This window comes from Pyrus communis, chromosome 14, assembly GCF_963583255.1.
Source record: "Pyrus communis chromosome 14, drPyrComm1.1, whole genome shotgun sequence".
NCBI lineage: Eukaryota > Viridiplantae > Streptophyta > Magnoliopsida > Rosales > Rosaceae > Pyrus > Pyrus communis.
The window spans coordinates 18,296,267-18,320,974 of NC_084816.1; the positions used below are offsets into that span (position 1 = coordinate 18,296,267).

At 42.8% G+C, this 24,708-nt stretch overlaps 2 protein-coding genes across 5 annotated transcripts; one reads left to right on the forward strand and one right to left on the reverse strand.

Annotated features, from left to right (window-relative positions):
- The first annotated feature begins 338 nt into the window (after nucleotides 1-338).
- On the forward strand, nucleotides 339-19,825 carry LOC137715415 (OVARIAN TUMOR DOMAIN-containing deubiquitinating enzyme 2-like). 4 transcript variants are annotated; one of them, XM_068454743.1, is made up of 9 exons: nucleotides 339-364; nucleotides 17,172-17,256; nucleotides 17,360-17,405; nucleotides 17,565-17,673; nucleotides 18,232-18,323; nucleotides 18,420-18,482; nucleotides 18,911-19,026; nucleotides 19,323-19,398; nucleotides 19,528-19,825. In XM_068454743.1, the coding sequence occupies exons 2-9, from the start codon at nucleotides 17,192-17,194 to the stop codon at nucleotides 19,582-19,584; spliced, it is 624 nt and encodes a 207-aa protein (XP_068310844.1). In that variant the 5' UTR covers nucleotides 339-364; nucleotides 17,172-17,191; the 3' UTR covers nucleotides 19,585-19,825. The 4 variants fall into 4 exon arrangements, with proteins under 4 accessions (XP_068310844.1, XP_068310846.1, XP_068310843.1 ...); XM_068454745.1 differs by lacking the exon at nucleotides 339-364 and adding an exon at nucleotides 500-629 and having other exon boundaries at nucleotides 19,531-19,825; XM_068454742.1 differs by lacking the exon at nucleotides 339-364 and adding an exon at nucleotides 507-629.
- A 219-nt stretch (nucleotides 19,826-20,044) lies between these two features.
- On the reverse strand, nucleotides 20,045-24,448 carry LOC137715414 (protein MLP1-like). The gene is made up of 3 exons (XM_068454741.1): nucleotides 23,921-24,448; nucleotides 23,048-23,170; nucleotides 20,045-21,894 (listed from the first exon to the last, which is right to left on the reverse strand). Exons 1-3 carry the CDS (start codon nucleotides 24,320-24,322, stop codon nucleotides 20,356-20,358), a joined length of 2,064 nt encoding a protein of 687 aa, XP_068310842.1. The 5' UTR covers nucleotides 24,323-24,448; the 3' UTR covers nucleotides 20,045-20,355.
- Nucleotides 24,449-24,708: the final 260 nt, after the last annotated feature.

Consider the following 24,708-nt stretch of genomic DNA (forward strand, 5'->3'; position numbering starts at 1 on the left):
CCACTGGCCTACCCAAAACCAAGAGAAAGCCTATGACACGTTCATATCATATTATTACAGGAGTCAGGTGAGTTTCTCTTTGAAAACTTTAACGAAAAACTTCTGATACTGTTTATTTTAACGAAAAACTATATTTTTACATTAAAAAATCAATCATGATATTATTCATTTTACCCTTATCGTTAAAACTCAAATTTTCAATTTTTTTTCATTAGTTTTCTTTTCTTTCATGCCTCTATGCCATTACTAGATCTGGAAATTTCATTATTGCATTTATTTATCTATCCTTTTCTTATATTTATGCTTTTGGGTTGTTTGATTTCAAGCTGGATTTGTATTATCACTCTGTTTCAGAATCTGGAAGGTTGGTCTCCCTTTATCAAATAGTGTTGTGATATATTGGAACAATATATATATATATATATATATATATATATATATATATATATATATATATTATGCATATCTCCTTAAAGAAAATTATATGACCATGGATTTCTTTTATTCGTTTTTGTAGATTTATTTCCTTATTCTGTTCACTATATTTGTTCCCTTTTTTTTTTCAACCTTTATGTGTTCAATCATGGACTGCTACCAGTAATTGATATTGGTTGGTCATCATCAACTGAGTATGTGAAGCTGGGTTTTGTTCAATTCCTCGCCTTCTTTCCGTATTGTCTCGTATTTAAGTTTAGGATTCAGTCTTAACATAAAATTTCGTTCATGTCTCTGTCGACGTTTAGTTTGAATGGAATCCTAATCTCAAAAGGGTTGTGTAAACACGGAAAATTCCTGAAACAAGAAACAAGAATACGTGTACAAAATATATTTTTTGTGTTAATGATTTTGGGGTTACAATCTCTTTGTAATTTGATCCTCTGATTCTATCTTCGTAGGGTGTAGGTTTGTGGATGAGCTGTTGATCCAAAGGGTCGTCGGGGCTTGATCTAGGGATGAACAGTTGATGAACGGATCTCCAAGGGGTTTTGGGCTTGATCTTGAAGACTGGGTGTATGGATTTCTTCAAGGGGCTTTTGGGCTTGATCTTGAAGGTTGATGGATGAGCGGATCTTCAAGGGCTTTTGGGCTTAATCTTGAAGAACGATTGGATGTGTGGATTTGTTGAGGTTGTTGATCCAAATGGCCGTTGGGGCTTAATCTTAGGATGAACGGATGATGAATGATGAACACTTCTCTTCAAGGGCCGTCGGGGCTTGATTTTGAAGGAAGATTTGACGAAGAACGAAGATAGCTTTCTTGGTCCTTCGAGATTTGCTTGAGAGCTTTAGAGTTTCAAGGCTTCAAGGTTTTGGTGTGATGTGAATTCCCTTCTTTCTTTCTCTTCTTCCTTCTTCATCCTCAAATGAATGCCTTGGCTTCCTATTTATAGAATTCCAAAACTTGATTTTTGGATTTAAATAATCAGATGAAATAAATCATTTCTGCCAGGTATTGACACGTGTCCTATTTGATGACTTTTCCAATTTATTTCGATTTTTCGTTGAGTCACACGCTACATGTAAAATTTATGTGACACGTGAGTGTTGAAATTTTAATTATTGGTCAACATTCATTTCACCGAAATTTTGATGTCTACAAATGCCCCCACTTCAAGGCTCGTCGTAGACATGTGCTTGTCACGTGTAGAAGATGCGTTTTGAAGTTCCTTAATGTAGATGTCAACCCAAGGGCCGTTGAGGCTTGATCTTGAATTGAGCTGGAAATTTCTTCAAGGGCCATCGAGGCTTGATCTTGAGTTCGACTGGAAGATTTTCTGGTTTCCTCCAATCGTTGATTTTCCACAAGCTTAATCTTGAACTGGGCTGGAAGATTCTTTTGGTCTCCTCCGAAGGTTTGAACTTACTCCTTTTATCTGGAGTTGAATTTGATTCAAGGGTGGTGAACACTTGATTTTGAATCGGACTTGTGATTTCTTCAAGGGCCATTGAGGCTTATTCTTGAGTTCGACTGGAAGATTTTCTGGTTTCCTCCAATCGTTGATTTTCCTTTGTGCTACTCTTGAACTGGACTGGAGGATTCTTTTGGTTTCCTCCAATCGTTGATTTTCCTTTGTGCTACTCTTGAACTGGGCAGCAGAATTCTTTTGGTCTCCCCCGAAGGTCTGAGCTTACTCCTTTTATCTGTTTCTTTGTTCAATCTCTCCAATTCGTATTGAAGAGGGTTAGAGGATAGCTCAGCATATGCAGTTGTTGCTTGTCTCCACATGCTTCAATGTATCATTTTCACTTGCCTTACTTGCTCCCCTTTGCAGAAGTGGTCCCTTCTCTGGAAGTGTATCAACCGTTGAAGATGACTACTCGAGAGCAACGCTAGGTAAGCAACCAGGGAATAGATTCCAGGCAGTCGGTTCCAGATCGGAAGACTGACTCCAAGTGTCGGCTGATTGCTTTCGTTTACTTTGCCATGCGAGTAATAACAAGGGCAAAGGAAAAGATAGGGAAAGAGCATGATATGAGATACTTTTGCTTTTGACCTTGATGATATGAGATACCTTTGCTTTTGAAGAAGCGGTGAATGAATCAGCACATGCTTCAATCTATCGTTTCCTCCTGGGTCATCTGTACTCCAGGCATCTGGTATCATCTTTGGGGCAGAAGAAAAAATTAAGTATTTCGAAAGGCTTTGTTGGGAGTGCACCCTCAGAGGTGAGGAAGAGTTGGGCATTTTCTTCAGGTATGCCTTGCCATAAGAGATGAAGGTTGACACATATAGGGATTTCTTAATAGCAAGTGGTGGTACTGTTCTTTTACCCTTGTCGACAAACGTCTCTTCGATATCTGAACGACGCCTCTTCGATTTCTGAACGACGTCTCTTCGATTTCTGAACGAGCGCCACTTTTGACAAAGTTGCACGCGTTTTCTGAAAAGCAGAGAAAGCGTCGCCGAACTTTGTGCTTGTCGGCTAAAGACGTGTAGTTGCGATGATGGCCTCCACTTGTTTTCGACTTTGTCAAATATCTTTTGACAAAGTTGAACGCGTTTTCTGAAAAGCCGCGAACGCGTCGCCGAACTTCACGCAGGAAAATCCGGATTTTTGAATCGGTGGTCGTGTCGCTTGGCTTTTTATAGAGGTATCGATCACCCCAACATACACACTCTGAAGATTGCCCATTCTTGAAAATCGTCTCCGGCCTTTTGAGAATTAACTCCATCCACCCTTTCTCTCTGAACACCTTTGAAAAATGACTAACTCATCGAACCTTTGCTTAGATTTGAGTCTCAGCAGCGATCCAGTTGCACCCCTTCAAGGTAATGTATGGCGCCCTTCTTTTTTATCTTCTAACGGTCCTCTTTCAGGTGAAGACTCCATGATGACGGATGCAACAACAGCTACGATAGTAGCTAGAAACCTCATCACTCCTAAGGATAGTAGGCTGCTTTCAGGACGGTCCGATGAGTTGGCCGTTCAAGAGTCCCTCGCTCTCAGCGTTCAATGTGCAAGCTCTGTGTCCAACATGGACCAACGCCTACTTGCTCGCTCCCGTCAGGTTGAATCGTTGATGGCAGAGGTGGAAAGTCTCAAGCAAGAGATCAAGCAGCTGAAGTATGAGAATAGAAGTTTGCACGTGCTTGCAAACAACTATTCGACGGGCATGAAGAGGAAGCTTGATGAGCTGCAAGAGTCTGAAGGTCGGATTCAAAGTGACCGTCAAAGGTTTTCGTCTTTCCTCCAGAGGCACATTTTTCCTGGGTCTTCCAGCGTTTGGCCAAGTATTGAGGCCTCGAATGCTCTATCTTCGATGCCTCCCGCTCCTGGAGTTTTGCCACGTAGTGGGGCTTCACGTGAACAACCTTTGTGAAAACTCCATCTTTTTTTTTTTTTTTTTTTTTTTTGTACGCACTTGTAATTTCTCGGAGATCAATGGACGTGCTTTATTTTATTCAGTGTATTGTGCTAAATACAGATAAAACATATATATCACCAAGATTTTTTTTTTTTTTTTTTCTCTTTCTCTTCTTCGGTGGCGCTGATCCACCAAAGATTTTTTTTTTTGTTTTTTTTTTTTTTGCTTTCGGTGGCACTGATCCACCAAAGATTTTTTTTTTATTCTTTACTTTCATCATTACTTCCCAACATCATCATTTCCTTTTACTTTATTTTATTATTTTTATTATTTTATTTTATTCTATTTTGCTTTCGGTGGCACTGATCCACCAAAGATTTTTTTTTTTTTTTTTTTTACTTTCATCATTACTTCCCAACATCATCATTTCCTTTTACTTTATTTTATTATTTTTATTATTTTATTTTATTCTATTTTGCTTTCGGTGGCACTGATCCACCAAAGATGTTTTTTTTTTATTTTTTTTATTTTATTGTTTACTTTCATCATTACTTCCCAACATCATCATTTCCTTTTACTTTATTTTATTATTTTTTATTCTACATCGTCATTTTTTTTTCTTTATAAGAAGGTTGAGGCTCAACCTATTCTACATCGTCATTTTTTTTCTTTATAAGAAGGTTGAGGCTGCAAGGTTGAGGCTGTCAAACCGACGAAGAACCCAGGAACGCATAAATTGGTGGTGTAGAAAGAGTGGTTTTGTGCAAAGATTGCAAAGGGATTTTGCTGTGTAATGCCTTTTGGTCACAGTCTTCCCCTGGTAGTGACGTTGCCGTGCCTCTTGCCGCTGCTTGGAGCTTGTTGCAGTGTGTCACTTTTACCGTGTGGGGTTATGCAAAAGACTGCAACGAGTTTATGCTGTGTATTGCCTTTTGATCATAATTTTCCTCGGTGGTGACGTTGTGCCTCTTGCTGCTGCTTGTTGCACCGTCATCGCTGCACTGTTCGCTGCACACCATTGCACTGTCTGTTGTCCTACTGTTCAAGTTTTGTGGCTGTTTTTTTTTTTTTTTTTTTTTTTTTTTTGTTGCGGTCATGGTATTTTTCAAATGTTTTAAGAGCAACACCATCACCATTCTTGCGAAGGAAAATGATTCGCAAGATAGGGGAACAACGCTGAAGATTTACGCCCCACTGACTGGCCTTAAGGCGCTTGCTCTTCCTACAAAAGACAACTCCATGCATATTAAGTCGTGGTCTTCTGAAGTATCTTGGAAGGTGGCAAACTTCGTTCGATCAAATACGGAGAAGAAGGCGTGCACACTGGGGATTCTTATCTTGAACCCTTCGCACCATGCTCGTGACAATCATCCGGCTCCGTTTAAGCTTCTTGGAGATCACATCCGCAGCGGAGCTATGGCTTGGAATGATGTCTTGTCGACTACCGGAGAAGCTGTTTTTGCTGAGTCTTATTGGGAGTGGCTTGAAGATGTCTTGGGCCGATCTAAACATGTGCTTACTAGCATGGGCCTTTACCATGCCGTGTACGCATCTTTGTTTAGTTATGATCTCCATCATTCTGTCCTTCAGGCGTTCTTCGAGCATTGGTGTTCAGCGACTAACACGCTTCATACAGCTCAAGGAGAGATGTCAATTTCACTTTGGGATCTCCACAAGATAGGGGGATTGCCAATCCACGGTAAGTTTTATGACGAGGTCGTTCCTAGTGCGGAGGAACTTTCTCTCTACAATAACCAAGGATTGCCTGCGAGTTGTCGCTGCTTATTTTGGGCATATCACAAGCTTTCCCAAGATGCTCGAGGTAAATCAGGCGTGAAGATTTCTTCCTGGATCCGCTTCTGGTATTGGGAGGACACAAGGTACAAGAAGTCCTCGAAGAGAAGAAGTTGCAACAAAACCACTAAACCAAAGGGAGACCCATATCCGTCTGGTGCCATTGGTTCAGCTAGGCGCCGTTCCCCTGCCGAGTTGAGAGCGTTTGAGGACCTTGGCATAGCATCAGAGCATGTGGAAGAATCTTACCTAGCTGCTTTCTTAGCTTGTTGGCTTTGTAAGTTTGTTTTTCCAATCGGCGACGTCAACCTTGTTCGTCCTGGGGTTTTCAAAGTTGCTAGCAAGATGGCTGCAGGTGAATCTTTCAGTCTTGCTATCCCGGTTTTGGCCAATATTTATAACGGCTTGAGTGTTGTTTCGAACTCGGCAAACACTGAAGATCGTGCTGCGGTTCTTCCCTACCACTATGTGTATGGTTGGTTGGGTGAGTACTTTGGCACTCATTTTTTTTCTTCAACTCTAAACAAGTCAGGGCCTTTGATGACGAAGTATTCTGGCATGCTTTCTTCGAAGAGCTTCGATGATTCCCAGGCGCAAGCACTGTTTAGAAGTTGCGAAGGCTTGAAGATGGACTATCTGGCGCGAGTTGGCTCGGTGCGGCGAGGCATCATGGACGATTCGCATCTTCGCTTCTCAGACTTATCTTACCTTATAAGTCTTCGCTCAGGGTATGTTTCTTTGCGGCAAGAAGATCGATGCATTGTTCAGCCGTATAGTCCCCACCGTTTCAGCAGGCAATTTGGTTTTGTCCAACATGTGCCAGACAAGCTGAAGGAAAAAAACCAATTAGACTCCTTGCAAGCCGTGTATATGCATTGGGAGTCTTGTACCCGTGCATGTACAAATACTTCTATCACCCTGCCGACAAAAGACGAGTTCAAGAGTAGTCCAGTAACCCGTGCTTACGTAAGTTGGTGGTCAAAGGTATATTATGAGAATTCGGGGATGGCAAGTGGTACCAATTCTTCTCATTCACACCTTAATGTATTGAAGGAGAGGTGTTCTGTGGTTCCTACACAACTGATATCTTTTGATTGCGCGAGTGCTGCTACTTTGCAAGATAGACCAGTGGTTTTAGTCCCTCAATGCCCACGCTTGTCTTCTCAACATCTGGATGTATCTGAAGAGGCTGGTGATGAAGTTGATTCGCACGAAGATGGACTTGTTTTGCGGCAGGGTCAACAAGTTTTAAACAAGCGACGTCTTGAAGGCGCTCAGGCTGATAGCGATGTCAATTTTCGTCATAAGAAGAAAGAAGTGTTTAAGCTCCCTCAACTCGATGGTAGTGTGTCGTTTGAGAAAGACGTATGCATCTTCTTCTCTCTTATGACTTCTTCTGCTTTCATTGTTCTAGCTTTTGTTTCTAACAGCTTTCTTTGTTTTCTTTAGGTTGGGTCTTCTTGTTCTTTTGACTTGGCGACCACAGGTATTTATTCTTATACGGAGATGCTATTTGGAGGCGACCTACCCACAGGCGAGGAGATTGGGGATCCACCTGGTACAGAGCTTATCCCAAGTTCGTCAAGTTTCCCAAGTTTGCCGTGTGTAGGTGGAGGCATGCAAGATCTCGTCATGCATTCTACACCTTTGCCAGCTAGCTCTGAGATCTCTCTGAGAGGGCCAAACCTTAGTGGTATTGAGCAACTTATTCATCGCATCAATCTTCGTGCGGCAATGGATATCAAGAGCCATATTGAGGGGAGGATTTTGAAATGCCCGTCGGAGGACCTTGCGTTGCTTAAAGAGGACTTGTCGAAACTTATTTCTGCAATTGACAATCTTAACATTGATTCTTCATCCTTGAAGATCAAGATTGCCGAAATTATGGCCGCCTCAACTGAGTATTCTTCCTTACGTGTTATTTCCTCGAAGAAGTTGAGTCCAGATGTTAGAGCTCACCAACTTGCTGCAATAGACTTGTCACTAACCCAAGCCCGGTCTTCTCAGCAAGCTGTTTCGGGAGATTATCAATCTACAGAGACTTCTTTAGCTTCCGTCCGGGTACGTCTAGATACGTTGATGCGAGAACAAGAACAGCTTGGCATCGAGGCATCAAAACTTAAAAGTGTTCTCGGGTAGCAGGGAGCTACACTTTCTCAATGCCAAGAGGAGATTTCACGTCTAGAACAAGAGAAAGACATGGCTATGGAGTTGCCCATCCTGTCTCTCACTGAGGTAGAGACTTTGAAGGCTTTGGAAGGCTTGCTTGAAGACCGCCTCCTTAGTTTTAGGGACATAGTTTTCGAGTAGTGTCTTCTACCCTTTTTCTTTTGTAATCAGACTTTTTCCTTCAAAGAAATAAAATGTTTGCATTCTTGAATTTGCTCTTTATTCTTCAAAGCGTTTTTTTTTTTTTTTTTTTTTTTTTTTTTTGAGATGTGACTGTACTTGAAGTTTTGAAGTTTCAAGTTGCCTACGTACCCTTGGTTGAGGAGGGATCAAGTCATGACGTAGTTCAAATGAGTGATGGTTTTTTTTTTTTTTTTTTTTTTTTTGATGATGATTGTGCCGTACACAGTTTATGCTCTTGCGGGCCAGGAGCGTGGTGCGTTTGCTTTAGGGGTAGTAGCGCTTCAAAAATCTGCCGTTGATGGGGCCGATCTTCAACCCGTCTTCTGCCATGATTAAGTAGGCGCCATTGGTGTAGATCTCTTGTATTACGTAGGGTCCATCCCACTTTGATGTGAACTTGCTTTTTGTCTTATGAGTTGTAATGATAGGCCTACGCAATGCCAGTACGAGATCTCCGGCTTGGAAAAACCTTGGGCGGACTTTCTTGTTGAATGCCTTGGATAACCGTGCTTGGTAGCATTCCAAGTGTTGTTGAGCTTCGAGCCTTCTCTCATCCAGCGCTTCCAACTCCTGAAGGCGCAACTTTGCATTTTCTTCATCAGTCAAGCCTTCTTGTATAGCCATCCTTAGTGAGGGAATTTGACTTTCAAGCGGTAGAACAGCTTCTACGCCATATACGAGAGAATAAGGTGTAGCTTGGGTAGGAGTCCTATGTGTAGTCCTATATGCCCAAAGTGCTTCACTTATTCTTTCATGCCAGTCTCTCTTTGTTCGGCCGATTACCTTTTTTAGAAGGTTGCACAGCGTCTTGTTGAATGCTTCCGCGAGGCCGTTGGCCGGAGCATGATACATGGAAGACTTGTGCTGCTTAAACTTGTATTTGTCGCAAAGCTCGTCCACGAGTCGGTTGGAGAACTGCTTTCCGTTGTCAGTGATAATGTAACGAGGCACCCCATATCGGTGGATGATATGCTCCTTGATGAAACGAACAACAGTTTCCTTTTTTACTTCCCTTAAAGGTATGGCTTCAGCCCACTTGGAGAAGTAATCTGTTGCAGCTAGGATGTAAGCTTCCCCTGCAGATGACTTTGGCGTAATTGGTCCTACAACGTCCAATCCCCATACGTCGAACGGCCATGAAGCAACTGTAGGGTGTAATGGTTCAGGCGGTTGATGTATGAAGTTGGCGTGGAATTGGCAGGCTTGGCACCTTTTGGCGTGTTCCAGGCAGTCCTTCACCATGCTCGGCCAGTAGTAACCCATCCTTTTAAGCTGGAAATGTAGCTTTGGTCCAGATTGATGTGCCCCACACACACCTGAATGTGCTTCTTTCATGGCTTGATTAACTTCTTCCTCACCTAGGCATCTCAGGAGCAGTCCTTCAAAAAAGCGTCGGTAGAGTGTTCCTTTGTAGTAAAGGAAGCGAGGTGCTCGTTGACGTACTTCGGAACAGTGTCTAAGATCATCTGGAAGCTTTCCGTGCTCTAAGTAGTCGATCAGCGGCTGTCTCCACTCTTCAGCATCGACTGGAAGTACTGAGATAACATTTGTATCATCTAGTGACATTTCATTAACGAGCGGAATCACCCATCTTTGGCAAACTGGCACGTCTGCAACTTCATCTTTTCCTAGTGTCATACTCGAGGCTAGATTGGCGAGAGCGTCTGCCATTTGATTTTCCTTTCTTGGCACATGTTCTAGTGTCACAGCTTCGAACTTTTGTAGCAGTTGGGTCGCTAGCCGGAAGTATGGGACGAGATCATCTTTCCTCACCTCATACTCAGTTAAGAGTTGATTGATTATGAGTTTGGAATCGCCATATACCTCAAGAGCTGTGATTTCCATGTTGATCGCCATTTGGAGCCCGATGATCAATGCTTGGTACTCAGCAACATTGTTGGAGCATAGCTCATTCAGTTGGAAGGAGTAAGGTAGTATGTGCCTTTGTGGTGACATGAATACTACTCCTGCCCCCGCTCCGTCTGCTCGTGCGGATCCGTCGAAGAACATCGTCCATGTCGAGAAGATGTCGATGTAGAACACCTCCTCGTCAGGCAAGTCGTCTGAGATTTTCCAATCAGCCGGGATTGGATGATCGGCAAGGAAGTCTGCTAGCGCTTGTCCTTTGACGGCTTTCGCTGGGACGTAGATGATCTCATATTGATTAAGAAGCAAAGCCCATTTAGCGAGTCGCCCTGTCAAGACTGGCTTAGTCATAACGTATTTAACAGGGTCGGCTTTAGCAACCAAGTGGATGGTGTAAGCATGCATGTAATGTATGAGTTTCTGAATGGCAAACACCAAAGCGAGGCACATCTTTTCTATTGGGGAGTAGTTCAACTCAGCGCCGGTGAGAGTTCGACTGAGGTAGTAAAGTGCTCCTTCTCTTTGGGATTCATTCTCTTGTGCCAAGAGTGCTCCGATTGAACTTTCCTGAGCAGCAATATACAATATGAGTGGTTTCCCGGGCACAGGTGCCCCCAGGACAGGTGGACTTGACAAATATTTCTTTATGCTTTCAAAAGCATTATGGCATGCTTTGTCCCATACGAATGGAACATCTTTCTTCATAAGGCGACTAAACGGTTGACAACGCCCTGCGAGGTTGGAGATGAAGCGTCTGATGAAGGCTAGCCGTCCTTGTAGACTTTTCAGCTCGTGCAGGTTTCTTGGCTCGGGCATGCTTTGAATGGCCTTGATCTTTGATTGGTCTACTTCAATACCACGGTGCTTGACGATGAAGCCGAGGAATTTTCCAGAGGTGACGCCAAACGCACACTTTAACGGGTTCATCTTGAGGTTGTATTTTCGCAGCCTTTCGAACACTATTCGCAGATCCTTCAAGTGGTCTGATCTTTTCTTCGTCTTAACCACCACATCATCTACGTAATATTCTACGTTTTTGTGTAGCATGTCGTTGAAGATTTTCTGCATTGCGCGTTGATACGTAGCTCCAGCGTTCTTTAGACCAAAGGGCATCACCTTGTAGCAGTAGATACCTTTTGGAGTACGAAAGGCTGTTAGTTCCTCGTCCTCGAGGGCCATGCGAATTTGATTGTACCCAGAAGAGCCATCCATGAATGATAATGCCTCATGGCCAGTGGTTGCATCCACCATGATTTCAATGATTGGCAAGGGGAAGTCATCCTTTGGGCAAGCATCATTGAGGTCCCGGAAGTCTACGCAAACACGTATTTGTCCTGATTTCTTAAGGACAATGACGATGTTGGAGATCCACTTGGGGTATTGCACTTCTCGAATAAAGCCTGCTTCGATTAGCTTGTCGATCTCGACCTCGATTTGTAGGATAAGCTCAGATCGATAGCGTCTTTGAGTTTGCTTTATCGGTCGTGTTCCAAGCCTGACCGCAAGATGATGAACAGCGATGATAGGGTCTAGGCCGGGCATTTCTTTGTAGGTCCAGGCAAAGACATCTTTGTACTCTAACAACAGCTGATAATACTCCTTTATCTCATCTGTACTTAATAATGCACTTACAAAGATAGGCTTTGGTTCCTTGCTTGTACCTAAGTTGAGTTCCTTGAGATCATCGACCGTGGCTTGCCCCCCATCTTCGAGCTGTGGCGGTGCAGCAGTGACATCTTCCTCGGGGATTTCGTCTTCTTTACCTTCTTGAACCATGATGTGGAAAACATCTTGGATCTCCTCTTCAGTGCTATCTTCTCGAGCTTGTTGGCATAAGGATTGTCTGGTGTTCTGGGAGAGGCGTTCCTCGCAATCTTCATAGGCAGGAGCCTTGACCGAGTAATTGAAGAAGTCTTCTGGGAAGAGGTCGCACATTGTGATGGGGATGGACGATCTTTGTGTCGAAATTTCATTATCTCCAACACTTTCACATTGTTCTGGAGGTTGACAGGAGCTGCTTTCCCTCCTTTCTGATTGATAAACTTGTGGACAAGATGGTTGCTGCTTGTCCAATTTCTTCGAAGCGATCTTCGAAATGCATTCCTCACAATCTTCATAGCAATGAGCCTTGATCGAGTAATTGAAGACGTCTTCGAGGAAGAAAAGATCCCGCATGAACGATCTTTGTGTTGTAATTTCATCATCCTCAACATTTTCATGTAGCTTTGAAGGTTGACGGTAACTGCTTTGCCCCCTTTCCGATTGGTGAACTTGTGGACAAGACATATGTTTCTCGTGCAGTTTCTTCGGAGTGACATGAATCCATCCTTCATCTTCACTTGACTTGACTGACATGGTTTTGGAGCATGCCCCCAGCGGTTGAGGTGAAGACTTTGAGTCGAAAGAGCTAGAAGTGACATCTTTTTTAGGGATTTCATCTTCAGTGCCGTTCTCTTGGGTTTGTTGGCATGAAGATTTGCCAGTGTGGACGATGATGCGCCTTCTTACCTTCAGTGGTCCTTTTGTGTCAACCTCTAGGATTGTTTGGCGCTTCATCCTTGAAGGAATCAAGCTTCGAACGTCGTCCTTTTCTCCTAACCCATCGAGCTTTTCTCCCTTTGGGGTTGTCTTCCTCTTTCCAAAAGGCTTCTCATTATCTTCAAATCTTTCTGAAGCTGATCGTTGCAGAGGAGAGATAACTGTGTTGCTTTGTTTCTTAAGCTTTAACAACCTTTCAAAAACAGAGCTTTGGGATGTCGGCGCGTTAAGCCTCTTGAAGACAGAGGTTCGATCTTGACCACCAATGCAATTAAGCACTGAAGTTCTGGAGCATGAATGGCTCATCCTATCGAAGACCGACGTCCGAGAGGAGGGTTTAGGCTCTTCTTGATCTTGTTCAATGCTCATGCTGACATATTGAGTGCTAGTGTTTTTCACTTGGTTTGAAATCATCACAGGTGCATTTGGTGTGAAACCAAGTCCGGCTTTGTTGTTGTCAACTCCGTAACCATGCTCCTTCAACTTCTTTTGAGTTTTGGTGAGGTTACGTTCTTCGTCATTGACAGTGTTTGAAACCTTCTTTCCAGCCACCGCAGAAGAAGCGAAGTCGTACCCGGCCTTTGACATGAGTTTGTAGGCGTTTGGGTCGAAACCTTCCTCGGTCCTCTTGGTTGGAAGAAAGCTTGATTCCACCTTCTTTGGTAGAGCTTTTATGAAGCCTTGTGGTAGTCTTGCGGCCTTAGCACCCCCTAGCTGTGTCAGAGGCAAAACTGCATTCGTCTTGAGCAACTTCACGTTATCCGTGTGCCACTGTGTGTCGGCTTTTCTAGTTTCGAATGGAGATTGACCATTCTTTCTTCTTGACATCGAGATATACCGGAATATGGGTGCGTTCGGTCCTTCTGACGGTATCCTACTCCCTTTGGTTGTTGCAGGTTTAGCAAACTCGTCATCATCTTTGCTTGAAGATGGCACGGCCTGCTCTTTTTGCTTTTTAGGCATGGCTTGCCACTTCTGCTTTTTAGGTGCTGCTTTGCCCGTGGATCTGATATCTTCCGGAAGGGCTTCGGGTACCATGTCTTCATCCATGTAGAACTTGGCGTCTGCAAAGTGTGATTCGGCTTCGGTGAATGGCTTGGTATCACCTTGGATCACCTTCACTCCTTCTCGGTAAAATTTTAGGCATTGGTGAAGGGTGGACGGCACTACCCCATTTGCATGGATCCAAGGTCTTCCTAAGAGCAAGTTGTAGGAAGTTCTTGCATCAATCACGTGGAATATCGTGCTTGATTTGAGCTCACCCATGGTCATCTCTACTCGGATCATGCCCATCGCCTTTTGTCCTCCTTGGTTAAAACCCTGGATCAGCAGACGGCTCAGGGATAGTTCATTCACCTTGATGCCGATTATGGTCATTGTTGATTTTGGCATGATGTTTATGGCCGACCCACCATCCACAAGCATGCGGTTGACTTTGTATTCCCTTATGTACCCGGAGACGAAGAGAGGACGGTTGTGAGGCTTTGATCCCAACAGTAGGTCTTCGTCAGTGAAGTTAATTACGTCATGGGTGGCACAACATGTGGCACATTCATGTGGCTGAAGCTTCGAGCCTTCGTCGTTACTTTCTTGCACTTCGTGGTCGTCGGGACCTGCCAAGACTACTGCTAGTGCTCTTCGCATCTTTTTGGGCAATGGTAGCGCTTCCTCGATGCTAAAGTGTGTTGGCAGACCTTCTCCAGGTGTAAGGGCCTTTTCTACCTCAGTGGCGATAGCTTTGCCTTTTGAGGGCTTTTCTATTTCTACTTCAACCATGTGACAGGCCACAGTAGTGCACTGTTGGAAAAAGTCATTCGGGAAGTATTCATCAAGGAAACGGGAATGCATGGCTCCTGCTCCATAGGTTTCCTAGCATATGTTGTTTTATTATGCTTTATGTTTCTTTTAGGCTTCGCATTGTTGCGGCCGTGGTGATTTCTTCTTTGTTCCACATTTGGCTGTATGACTCGTGGTCTTGGTTTCCTTATCTTTTTGTAGGTTACCAATATCCATCCTTCTTCATCATCAGCATGTGCATCTTGGTCGCTTCTCTCCAGTGATGGTTGTGTAGGAGGTGCCGTGCAACTTGAGCATTCACGGGAATGGTCAGGTGTTGTTTGGAGAGGCACAGGATTAAACGATCCAAACGCAATTGTAGTGGTATGCGTTGCGGCCGTGTCCTCTAGATCGAGCTCAATTTGCCCTTGTTGTGCTAGCTTCATGATGAGTTCTTTAAGAACGAAGCACTTGCCAACAGGATGGCTCACAATACGATGGTACTTGCAGTACCTAGGATCGTTTGTGCGATTCATTTCTTCAGGACGCTTGCATTCGGGTAGCTCAATCACCTTTTTTTCCAGCAAGTCATCTAACATGGCAGCCATGTCAGAGTCAGGAAAAGGGTACGTTTTCTGTTCCAACTCTCTCAAGGTGCTCTTGTATCTGTCTTGGGTGCGAGAAGGCTCACTTGTCTTTATCTCTTTCGCTTTCTTCTTGGAGGAGATCTTGATGGGCGCTGAGGAGGTCTTGATGGGCGCTGAGGAGGCCTTGATGAAGGTAGTGTTGACGGTGAAAGCTTCCTTAGCGGGCTTCTTCCCGGTTTTGTCTACATTTGGGGCGAATACTTTATCCTTATTGAAGTTAGTAATCGGCTCCTTTTTCCCGTGATTAGCGATACTCAGCTCCATGTCGTGGGAACGAGTTGCTAGCTCTTCGAATGTTCTTGGTTTTATGCCTTGGAGGATGTAATGTAACCACCAGTGCATGCCTTGAACGCACATCTCAATGGTAGAGGTTTCAGAAAGCCGATCTTTGCAATCCAGACTTAAGGAGCGCCATCTATTTATGTAGTTGACGACAGGTTCATCTCTCCACTGTTTCGTACTGGTCAGCTCTAGCATGCTTACAGTACGACGAGTGCTGTAGAAACGGTTGAGGAATTTCCTTTCTAGCTGGTCCCAACTGTTGATAGACTCAGGTTCGAGGTCAGTGTACCAGTCAAAAGCATTACTTTTCAGCGAACGCACGAACTGTTTGACGAGGTAGTCTCCCTCTGTCCCAGCATTGTTGCAAGTTTCAATGAAATGGGCGACATGTTGCTTCGGGTTGCCTTTTCCATCGAACTGCATGAATTTTGGGGGCTGATAACCCCTTGGCATCTTCAAAGCATTAATCTTCTTGGAGTAAGGCTTTGAGTACAGTACGGAGTCATGCGAGCTTCCTTCGTACTGTGTCTTGACAGTGCTTGCGATCATCTCCTGTAGCTGCTGGATAGAGAGAGATCCCATGAATGTCGTTGCTTGGTCTAGCTTCGGCTTCTCTTCAACTTTCTCCACTGGTGGCTCCTCTTCTTCGTCGTCTTCTTTCTTTAATAGGCCAATATTTGGGTCGACTTTCACGTCGGGCAGCGCATCTAGTTGGTTGACAAGTGCGGCAATCTGCAAGTGCTTCTCTTCCATAGTCCGTGTGAGCTTTGCGATTGCTTCATTCATCTGAGCTAGCTGCTCCTCGATTGAAGTTGCTCCAGTGGTCATGACTTGCATGGTTGTACTGCCGCTCGAATCAGCGTCGGAGAGTAGGGACTCTGAGTATTTCCTCGGGCTTTCCCCCTTTGATATCCTTAGCGAGGCTAGGGTGATCACAGGCTCGTACCTCAGGTGCTCTTGTTCCTTTGACAGAGTCAATGCAGGGGCGTAAGCCGCGGCAAAAAGAGCTATTGCCTTACTTCGGGTTATGATGCCCGAAATATCACCACTTGCGGCGATGATGTTCTTGTTCTTTGCTTTGATTGCAGGAACAGCTTGATCCTTTCTTGATGCCATTTGCGTTTTTCGATGATTGGAGGATAGAGATGAGAGGTAGAGATAGTCCTACCGGGCGTGCCAAGTTTGTAAACACGGAAAATTCCTGAAACAAGAAACAAGAATACGTGTACAAAATATATTTTTTGTGTTAATGATTTTGGGGTTACAATCTCTTTGTAATTTGATCCTCTGATTCTATCTTCGTAGGGTGTAGGTTTGTGGATGAGCTGTTGATCCAAAGGGCCGTTGGAGCTTGATCTAGGGATGAACAGTTGATGAACGGATCTCCAAGGGGTTTTGGGCTTGATCTTGAAGACTGGGTGTATGGATTTCTTCAAGGGGCTTTTGGGCTTGATCTTGAAGGTTGATGGATGAGCGGATCTTCAAGGGCTTTTGGGCTTAATCTTGAAGAACGATTGGATGTGTGGATTTGTTGAGGTTGTTGATCCAAATGGCCGTTGGGGCTTGATCTTAGGATGAACGGATGATGAATGATGAACACTTCTCTTCAAGGGCCGTCGGGGCTTGATTTTGAAGGAAGATTTGACGAAGAACGAAGATAGCTTTCTTGGTCCTTCGAGATTTGCTTGAGAGCTTTAGAGTTTCAAGGCTTCAAGGTTTTGGTGTGATGTGAATTCCCTTCTTTCTTTCTCTTCTTCCTTCTTCCTCCTCAAATGAATGCCTTGGCTTCCTATTTATAGAATTCCAAAACTTGATTTTTGGATTTAAATAATCAGATGAAATAAATCATTTCTGTCAGGTATTGACACGTGTCCTATTTGATGACTTTTCCAATTTATTTCGATTTTTCGTTGAGTCACACGCTACATGTAAAATTTATATGACACGTGAGTGTTGAAATTTTAATTATTGGTCAACATTCATTTCACCGAAATTTTGATGTCTACAGGTTGTTCTTAATCTTTGTAGAAATGTTTTCAATTTAAAATATGTGTACTTGGATAGGTGAAACCGTCATTGTTTGAAATTTCAAATTGTTTTAATGCTTCAGGTATATAAATAATTTACAATATGGAAGGTATGGTAGTAAGAAGGGTTATTCCCTCAGACAATAGTTGCCTCTTCAATGCAGTCGGGTAAGCTCCAATACAACCCTCTATTTTATCCGTTGTCGCAATGAAAGTGAACTGTGTCATTTAAGGTCAAATTTTCTTTTCAATTTTCGCCCTTCGTTTGCAGGTATGTAATGGATCATGACCAGAAAAAAGCTCCTGAATTGAGACAGGTATTTGAATATTCAAGGCTTAAAATTAAATCATACAACAATAGATAAATCATGGTTGTATGTGCATATACACCTCCAGATTTGCATTGAGCATGCATAAGTGTGGTACTTCCTAATCAATTCTTGTACTTGCATTTTATGACTATCTGCTATGTGAAGGTTATAGCTGCAACGGTAGCAAGTGATCCCACTAAGAATTCAGAAGCGTTTCTTGGCAAATCGAATGAAGAGTATTGTGCTTGGATTCTTGACTCAGAGAAGTGGGAAGGTTTGTTTAGAAAACTTCCTGTTCTTCTGCATCTGAATCTTGGTTACCAAACAAATGCACAATGAAAAGCTTTTCTTGTAATAGTTTGGGTTGTTTATTTCTGATAGCCAACTAAGAGCTCATATGGGAAGTTCTTTTAAATGACTAAAAGTGCTTTTGGAGGAAATGTTTTTGGGTTTCAAAAGCGCTTTAAGTGCTTTTTATTTCCAGGATTAACTTGCATTTTACTAAGGTGGTCCCAAAAACGTTTTTTTCTTTCTAAAAGTGCTTTCAGTCATTTAAAAGCACTTCTCAAACGAGCCCTAAGTAGCCAATCCTTATTTACGCAAGACAGATATATATATATATATATATATATATATATATATCTTCTTCTAGGGTATTGAGCATTATTGGATTTATTAGTTGACAAAGTGTTTCTGCCTTGACTGTTTAATCTTAAAGATAGTTTATTCGGCCACTGTCTAGAAGATTAACTTCGAAGTCTCTGTCCCAATAAATCAATGGGATACTATTAGATTCGTTTTCCTGACTTGTTAATTTGTAATCACCTGGCAGGGGCCATAGAGCTGTCTATATTAGCAGATTATTACGGACGGGAAATTGCAGCATATGATATCCAGACTACACGTTGTGATTTGTATGGTCAGGTTAGCATTAGTAATGAGTTTTCGTACATATTATTCTTGTCAGCTTGCCAGTTCTGACTGTTTATGCCCATTTTTGTATGTGGTGCTGTTTGACAGGAGAAGAAGTATTCAGAAAGGGTTATGTTGATCTATGACGGACTTCATTACGATGCTTTAGCTGTATGTGTCTGATTCAATTTATGTTAATTTTCCATTTCTGAATTTTTCTGGTTGTCAATTTTGACGTACTCTAAAAGTGGCATCGCTATGGCCTCAAGTATTCTTCCAGCATTAAACCCAAACTATATGAACCAGATAATCTTACTCATCTGTTCTGTTGTATGGGTTAGGGCATATTGAAAAATATGGACGGGGGGAGGGATGAACAAACTACCATGAGTTGGGAAAATTATAGGTTTAAAGTATTTAAAAAAAGTGGTCTTTATTGGGCATTTGGGTAGTTACAATCTGTTTCTCGTCATCCTTCTATTGAGGGGCTTGCCCTTAACACTGTTTTTGCATTCCCCTGTTTGTTGTTGATGGTACAAACAGAGGTTACGTGTGATTTTTTGCATTTGATCATTGAATTCAATGTTGTGTTGTATCAGATGTCTCCCTTCGAGGGAGCTCCAGAGGAGTTTGATCAGACGATATTTGCAGTCCAGAACGGTTCCATTGGGCCTGTTGAGGGGCTCGCCCTTAACCTAGTGAAAGAGCAACAAAGGTAGTGCTTTTGGCTTCATGGTGGCTTCTATTTTCGTTGTACACGAACACAAGTTCTACTGCACATAAAATGTTAAACACTGTATATGTCCGTTGGGGCTTTAGTCTGTTACTAGCTCTCCATGAACATACTAGTTGAACCTGAATCTTTTTTCAATTATTGAGTGCCTCGTTCTGCTAATTATCCAATTTTCCATTTCCTGCTTCTACTATCCACATAGCTTAGATATACATGTATGTATCTGCAATAACTCATGATGCATTATCATGCCTCAATACCGTGATACTGCTTTTCAGTAAAAGGCGATACACAGACACTGCCAACTTCACTTTGCGCTGTGGAGTGTGCCAACTTGGACTAGTCGGCCAGAAGGTTAGTTCTCCACATTGCAAATTCCGGTTACCTCCCTCGTCCGTTGTTCTTCCCTTCCCTTGTGTAGCTGTGTGCATGAGGTCTCCTATGTTCTTATTATACTGAATAATCTTCTACGTATATATGCAGGAGGCTGTAGAGCATGCACGGGCGACAGGGCATGTCAACTTTCAAGAATACAGATAACAGAATCATAGTCCAGTTTCATAGCAGTGTAATGCCGTGTCAAATAAGTACAACTCTGGATTGGCGAAGGGCCAGCGTTGTGATAATTTTCAGTCTCGAAATGTTGTATTGTAGTATTGTACCATCAAAAGGAAGAAAAACAAGGAAAACTAGAGTTGTAGTGGGTTTTCCATATCATGTTATGGGGCTCGTATTTGACACCAGACTAAAAACTAGAGTTGTAGTTGATCCCTTATTTGTATGGTTTCGAGGGCGTTTCCATATCCCATCTCTCCCGTCCTAATTTCTCTCCCTTCCCTCCCTTCTTACTTGAATAGTTCTAGTAAAGCCACGTCAACATTTTATATTGAAAATCCCAATTCTCATTGCCAACTATTCTTTCAAACATCTGCCTTTTTTATTTTCCAATTCTGATTAAGCAGGCAGGTTTTGGACCAGAGATCTTCCATTTCCTATAAGAAACTAAAATGAAACTCTCGTAACAAAATACATCATATTACAGAGGGAAATGTTATCGTTTTTCGCCTACCATTTTCAACAAATGCTGTCTTCTAGATTCGAAATGATACAAATAATGATTCACGCCTTCTAAATTGCTTGCAGAGACCCCCCCCAAAACCAGACGTGGGAGTCCAAGATCATCCGCATTTTATTCAGAGACTCCTCGCGACCGTAGCAAAAAGCTGTACCTTGCGCGGTGAGAAATGTAACTACTTATTCTAGCCTGGGTTTGTCATTTTCGTTTTATGAGCAACCTCTGCCTCACTACTTCTAGATCTTCTGTTTAAGAACATGACGCAATTGGACCTTATGACTCTCCAACCTTGCCTCCAAAAGCTTCGCCTTCAAGCTATGCTTCTGTGCACCAAGCGGGATGCACCCCTTCATACCTCGAATGTGATGCCCCGTCTCAGGAGAACTCCACTGCCCCACTAAATCAGAGGGGCTAAGCCCACCTTTACCCGAACCACGATCAGGGGATACCATACCCCCAGTAGATATCCTTCCATTCGAAAGCCTACCATTTATTCCCTCTAGCGCAATTATCTTGTAGTTTTCCCCATTATTTTGGCCGGATCTCCAAAGCCTTGCTATTGACGATACCTTCTTCACCTGCTTTGTTGTCACTGAGCAAACCTCGCTGATTTCAGTAATTGGTGTTTCCTCACCTTCTTCTTCCCATTCTGTTCCACACTCTGAGACATTACTCTCTCGGCGATTCTTATTGACAGATGGGGCACTCCCATCTGGCGAATAGCTTGAGCCCTGATCCTCGAAATGGCTCACAGTTTCCCAACCACTCTCGTCTTCTTCTATATCACCATTACGACCAACAAATGCAACTGGATGTCTCTGGATCCGGTCCTCATTGATTCCATTGCCTTCAGGACTCACGGTATGAATTTTCGAACCATGGCTAGCAGGACTGTAAGCAACACACTGCTCAATCTCCCTCTCATTAGGCTCACCGAAATTAACTTCTTCGAACACAGAAAATATATCATCAGGATTTGGGGGTTCATAAGAAAAGTCCTTGACTTCTTGAATATTTACAGCAGCAGCAGCCTGTCGCAGATACTCTACTTCTCTCATTTCCTTCACATCTGGCGTTACACTTCTTGATGTCAGAAAATTCTCCAGATCTGCCACAAGCTTGTTCATCAGAGAATACCTCTCCTCAACTGCCACCTTTGCATCAACAAGCTTCATTTGGACACGTTCCTCCCGCCAGACTTCCGCCATCTGCAACATCTTCCTTTCCTCGTCCACTTCCTCTCTGAGTTTCATGGATTCTCTCTTGAATGCTTCAACTTCAGCCTTGTCTTCTCCAATTTCCTTAGCAAGCTCATCACATACTTCCTCAATTAATTCTCTGGCCTTTCTTTCTTTCTCGTAGTCCTGCATGTATCGCTTTGCTGATAACTTGACATCAGCAAGCTCATTAACCAATTTGGAATTGAGTATCTCAGTTCTCTGACGACTCTTCCGTTCCTGGTTCAATTCAGACTTGATGTCATCAATAAATGCACGGACTTTCTCATGCTCTCTGCTCCTCCATGAAACTCTTTCCTCACTGACATTCCTTAAGAAGTGCTCCAGTTTCTTTTTTGAGGAACGCCGTTCCATCTCAAGCTCCTGAATGCGAGCTCGAGCCTGCTCTAGCTCAGCTTCAAGTACAGATACAACTGATACAGCACTCGCTCGCTGGTCAAGAAGCTTCATTTGGCTGTAAATTTGCCGTACCTCATCTGATGTTTTCAAGCAGACTGGATCCCATTTTGTTTGCCCCTCCATGACAGAGTTGGATAACTGAAATGAAGGTAGAAGCTAAAATTAGAAGTAACGCCACAGAAGAAAAAACAGACCTTAAACTGTTATGGGGGGAAACAGATGTATAGTACAAAATTTAAAGGAAAAAAAATTATAAGGACGAGACAGCTTGTTATATAATTTGAAGAGAATATATACGAGTGACATGTTTCTTAGCCAGCTGAGATACACCCGAACGCATTTCAGCATTCCATATTTGAACCAACAATCCATACACGTACATATGCATATAATAAGAAATTTTCATATTGTAGCCCTTTCTTTATTTGGAAACCCACCAAGCCTTAGTTGCGCATAATCTGAAATTACCTCCTCGTGATTCTCCCTCTCACAAATTTCCATATTTTCCCTAGAGTTTTCTCGATATGAATTTGGAAATGCTGCTTTTTAAATAGCTGAATCTTTTGATTAGGTTAAAAGAATTCGGTTTAAGTCCCATTTACACCAAATTTCTCTTTTCTACTTTATTTTCCATCCATATAAGATCACTACTGTCTAATTCATAGTTGTGTATATGTCCAGTTAAATATTTACAACAACAAATCCTATCCCACTAAGTGTAGTCGGCTGTATGAATCTAGAACACCACTGTGCTAGGTTTTGCGCCAAGTCTTCTTTTAGCTCCAAGTACTCCGTCTTTTCTTAAAAGTCCCTTTCCAGTTAAAAATTTAAAGGGAAATTTTATCTGAACTCATATAATTTCACTCTACATGGGTGTAGACAGTAAGTTGGGCGTAGACTGAGATTATATAGGTTCAAATAAAATTTCTCATATTTAGCCCGTAAGCAATCCTAAGAGTAACACTGCTTCAACCTAATAACATAATATTCAATTTCTGGGGACAGTAAAACAGATGACTACGAATACTAGAAGAAACATCTTTTTTCATTCCAGAAAGACGGTTCTTAATGAGTATGCATGACGCCAATCCTTGCAAAGTAAATCATCTGCCAAGGTTCATGCTAAATAGCTTGCCTTAAATGGAGTGCTCGGCATGTGTCCCACGTGCACAAGACGATAAAGGAGTTGTATTGTACTTGCTTTTAAAAAAAATAACTATATCACCTTGTACTTAAAGTTCATAAATTCAGAATTTACAGATCATTGTAAGAATTTACGGAAGAGCCATACCTTGGACAAGAATCCATTTCTTGAGGTGGACCTAGGGCTTTGTAAAAGATCATTTGCTTCAGAAGTATATGTTTTACTGTTGCGATTACGGAGAAATGGTACCCCGATATGGCCAATGTCAGGCTGCAAAGAAGACATCAACAATGAAAATCAAAATCCAGAGTATACCACAACATTAATACCGGCTGATGAGGGTAAAGCATGCTATGACAAGATGTACTAAAACAGCACGCAAGAACCCAGAAATCCCGGGACACGGCAAAAGAATGTGTAATGACCCGGAACTTTCAGAATGCATCAAACCATTGCATAAATGTCGTTACCACCGTATCTTGAAGATCACAGTTCCACGTTTTAATACATTCACATAAACTAAACAACACTAATCAAAATTAAGAAAAAGGTCTGAAAAGATCTTAACAATCAATTAATTATCAAATAACGAGATACTCAGCAGGAAATTGATGGAAACATACAAGCATTACCACATTAGTAAAGATTTCACCCCGAAACCCATAAGAACACATTCCGAAAAGAAAAACGAGCACCATTTCTTGCTAATTTTCGAACACATTTCCTCAGTAAGATCAATCAGAGTTGAATCACAGCTCAGTAAACCATGAAATACACAATGCCGGGTTTCTTGAACCCGAATAGGGAAAATCGAAAGGAAATACGAAGATATCAGCACCAACATTAGTATTTATCAAACTAAAAAACAGCAAATTTAACAACATCCAATGAATTAACGAGAAAATTAAACAACTTTGATTGACAAAAATATGGTCAAACACCAATCAAATGAGATTCAACCAAGTTTGCAAAGCACACCCATTCGACCAAAAAATTACAGATCTTTGAAACCAAGCTCACCTGAAACCCTAGCTGGCCATTCCGTCCCGGTATACCGGAACCCATCTCCGGCGACTGCAGCCGCCACAGTCCGGCGGCCAACTTCCTGGCCGACAAGGAGGCCTCTTTTCCCTTCCTGCCCTTCCTCCTCCCTCCGTCCACTCTCTCCTCTTCAGGGGCATTTTGGTCCCTTCCCCTCTCCCCGTGCCCCTGGCGCTCTTCGGGGCCTTGGTCGATCTTCCACTTGAGTAAAGGCGTCTCGGGTCGGCTCCGCTTTCCTGTCGGAAGTCCGGCCCGCTTCAACCGGACCGAACCGGGTGCCCGGGTCTTCTTGCGGGTGGTGGTGGGTCTGTGGAGGTGAAGATCCGAGTCCGGCGGTGGGAATGTTGGTGAGGGGTGGCGCGGCTTGCTGGGTATCTTCATCTTCTGGAGTGAGATTCAGCCATTCAGAGAAAGTAAAGGGTTTTGTGGTGTGTCTGCAGTGTGGGTGCAGTGTAATGGGAAGGAAGTACAGAGGATAGAGAGAAGAAGAAGATATGATGATGAGAGAGATAGAGAGAGAGAGAGAGACGCGGAGAGACGGAGACAGAGACGCACACAAGCACACAGACATGTACAGGGAGGAGGTATTTTAGGTATAAATACAGTGTTACAGTGTAGACATATACGAACGTGAATTCCTATGTATGTATTTTTATACGGCCAACTACGTATCTTACTCGTCAGATTTCGAGGTTGGTGACAACGACAGCTGTTGCACGAAGTCGTTTACAAAAACAGACGACGTAGTTTAAAGGGTTTTAATTAGC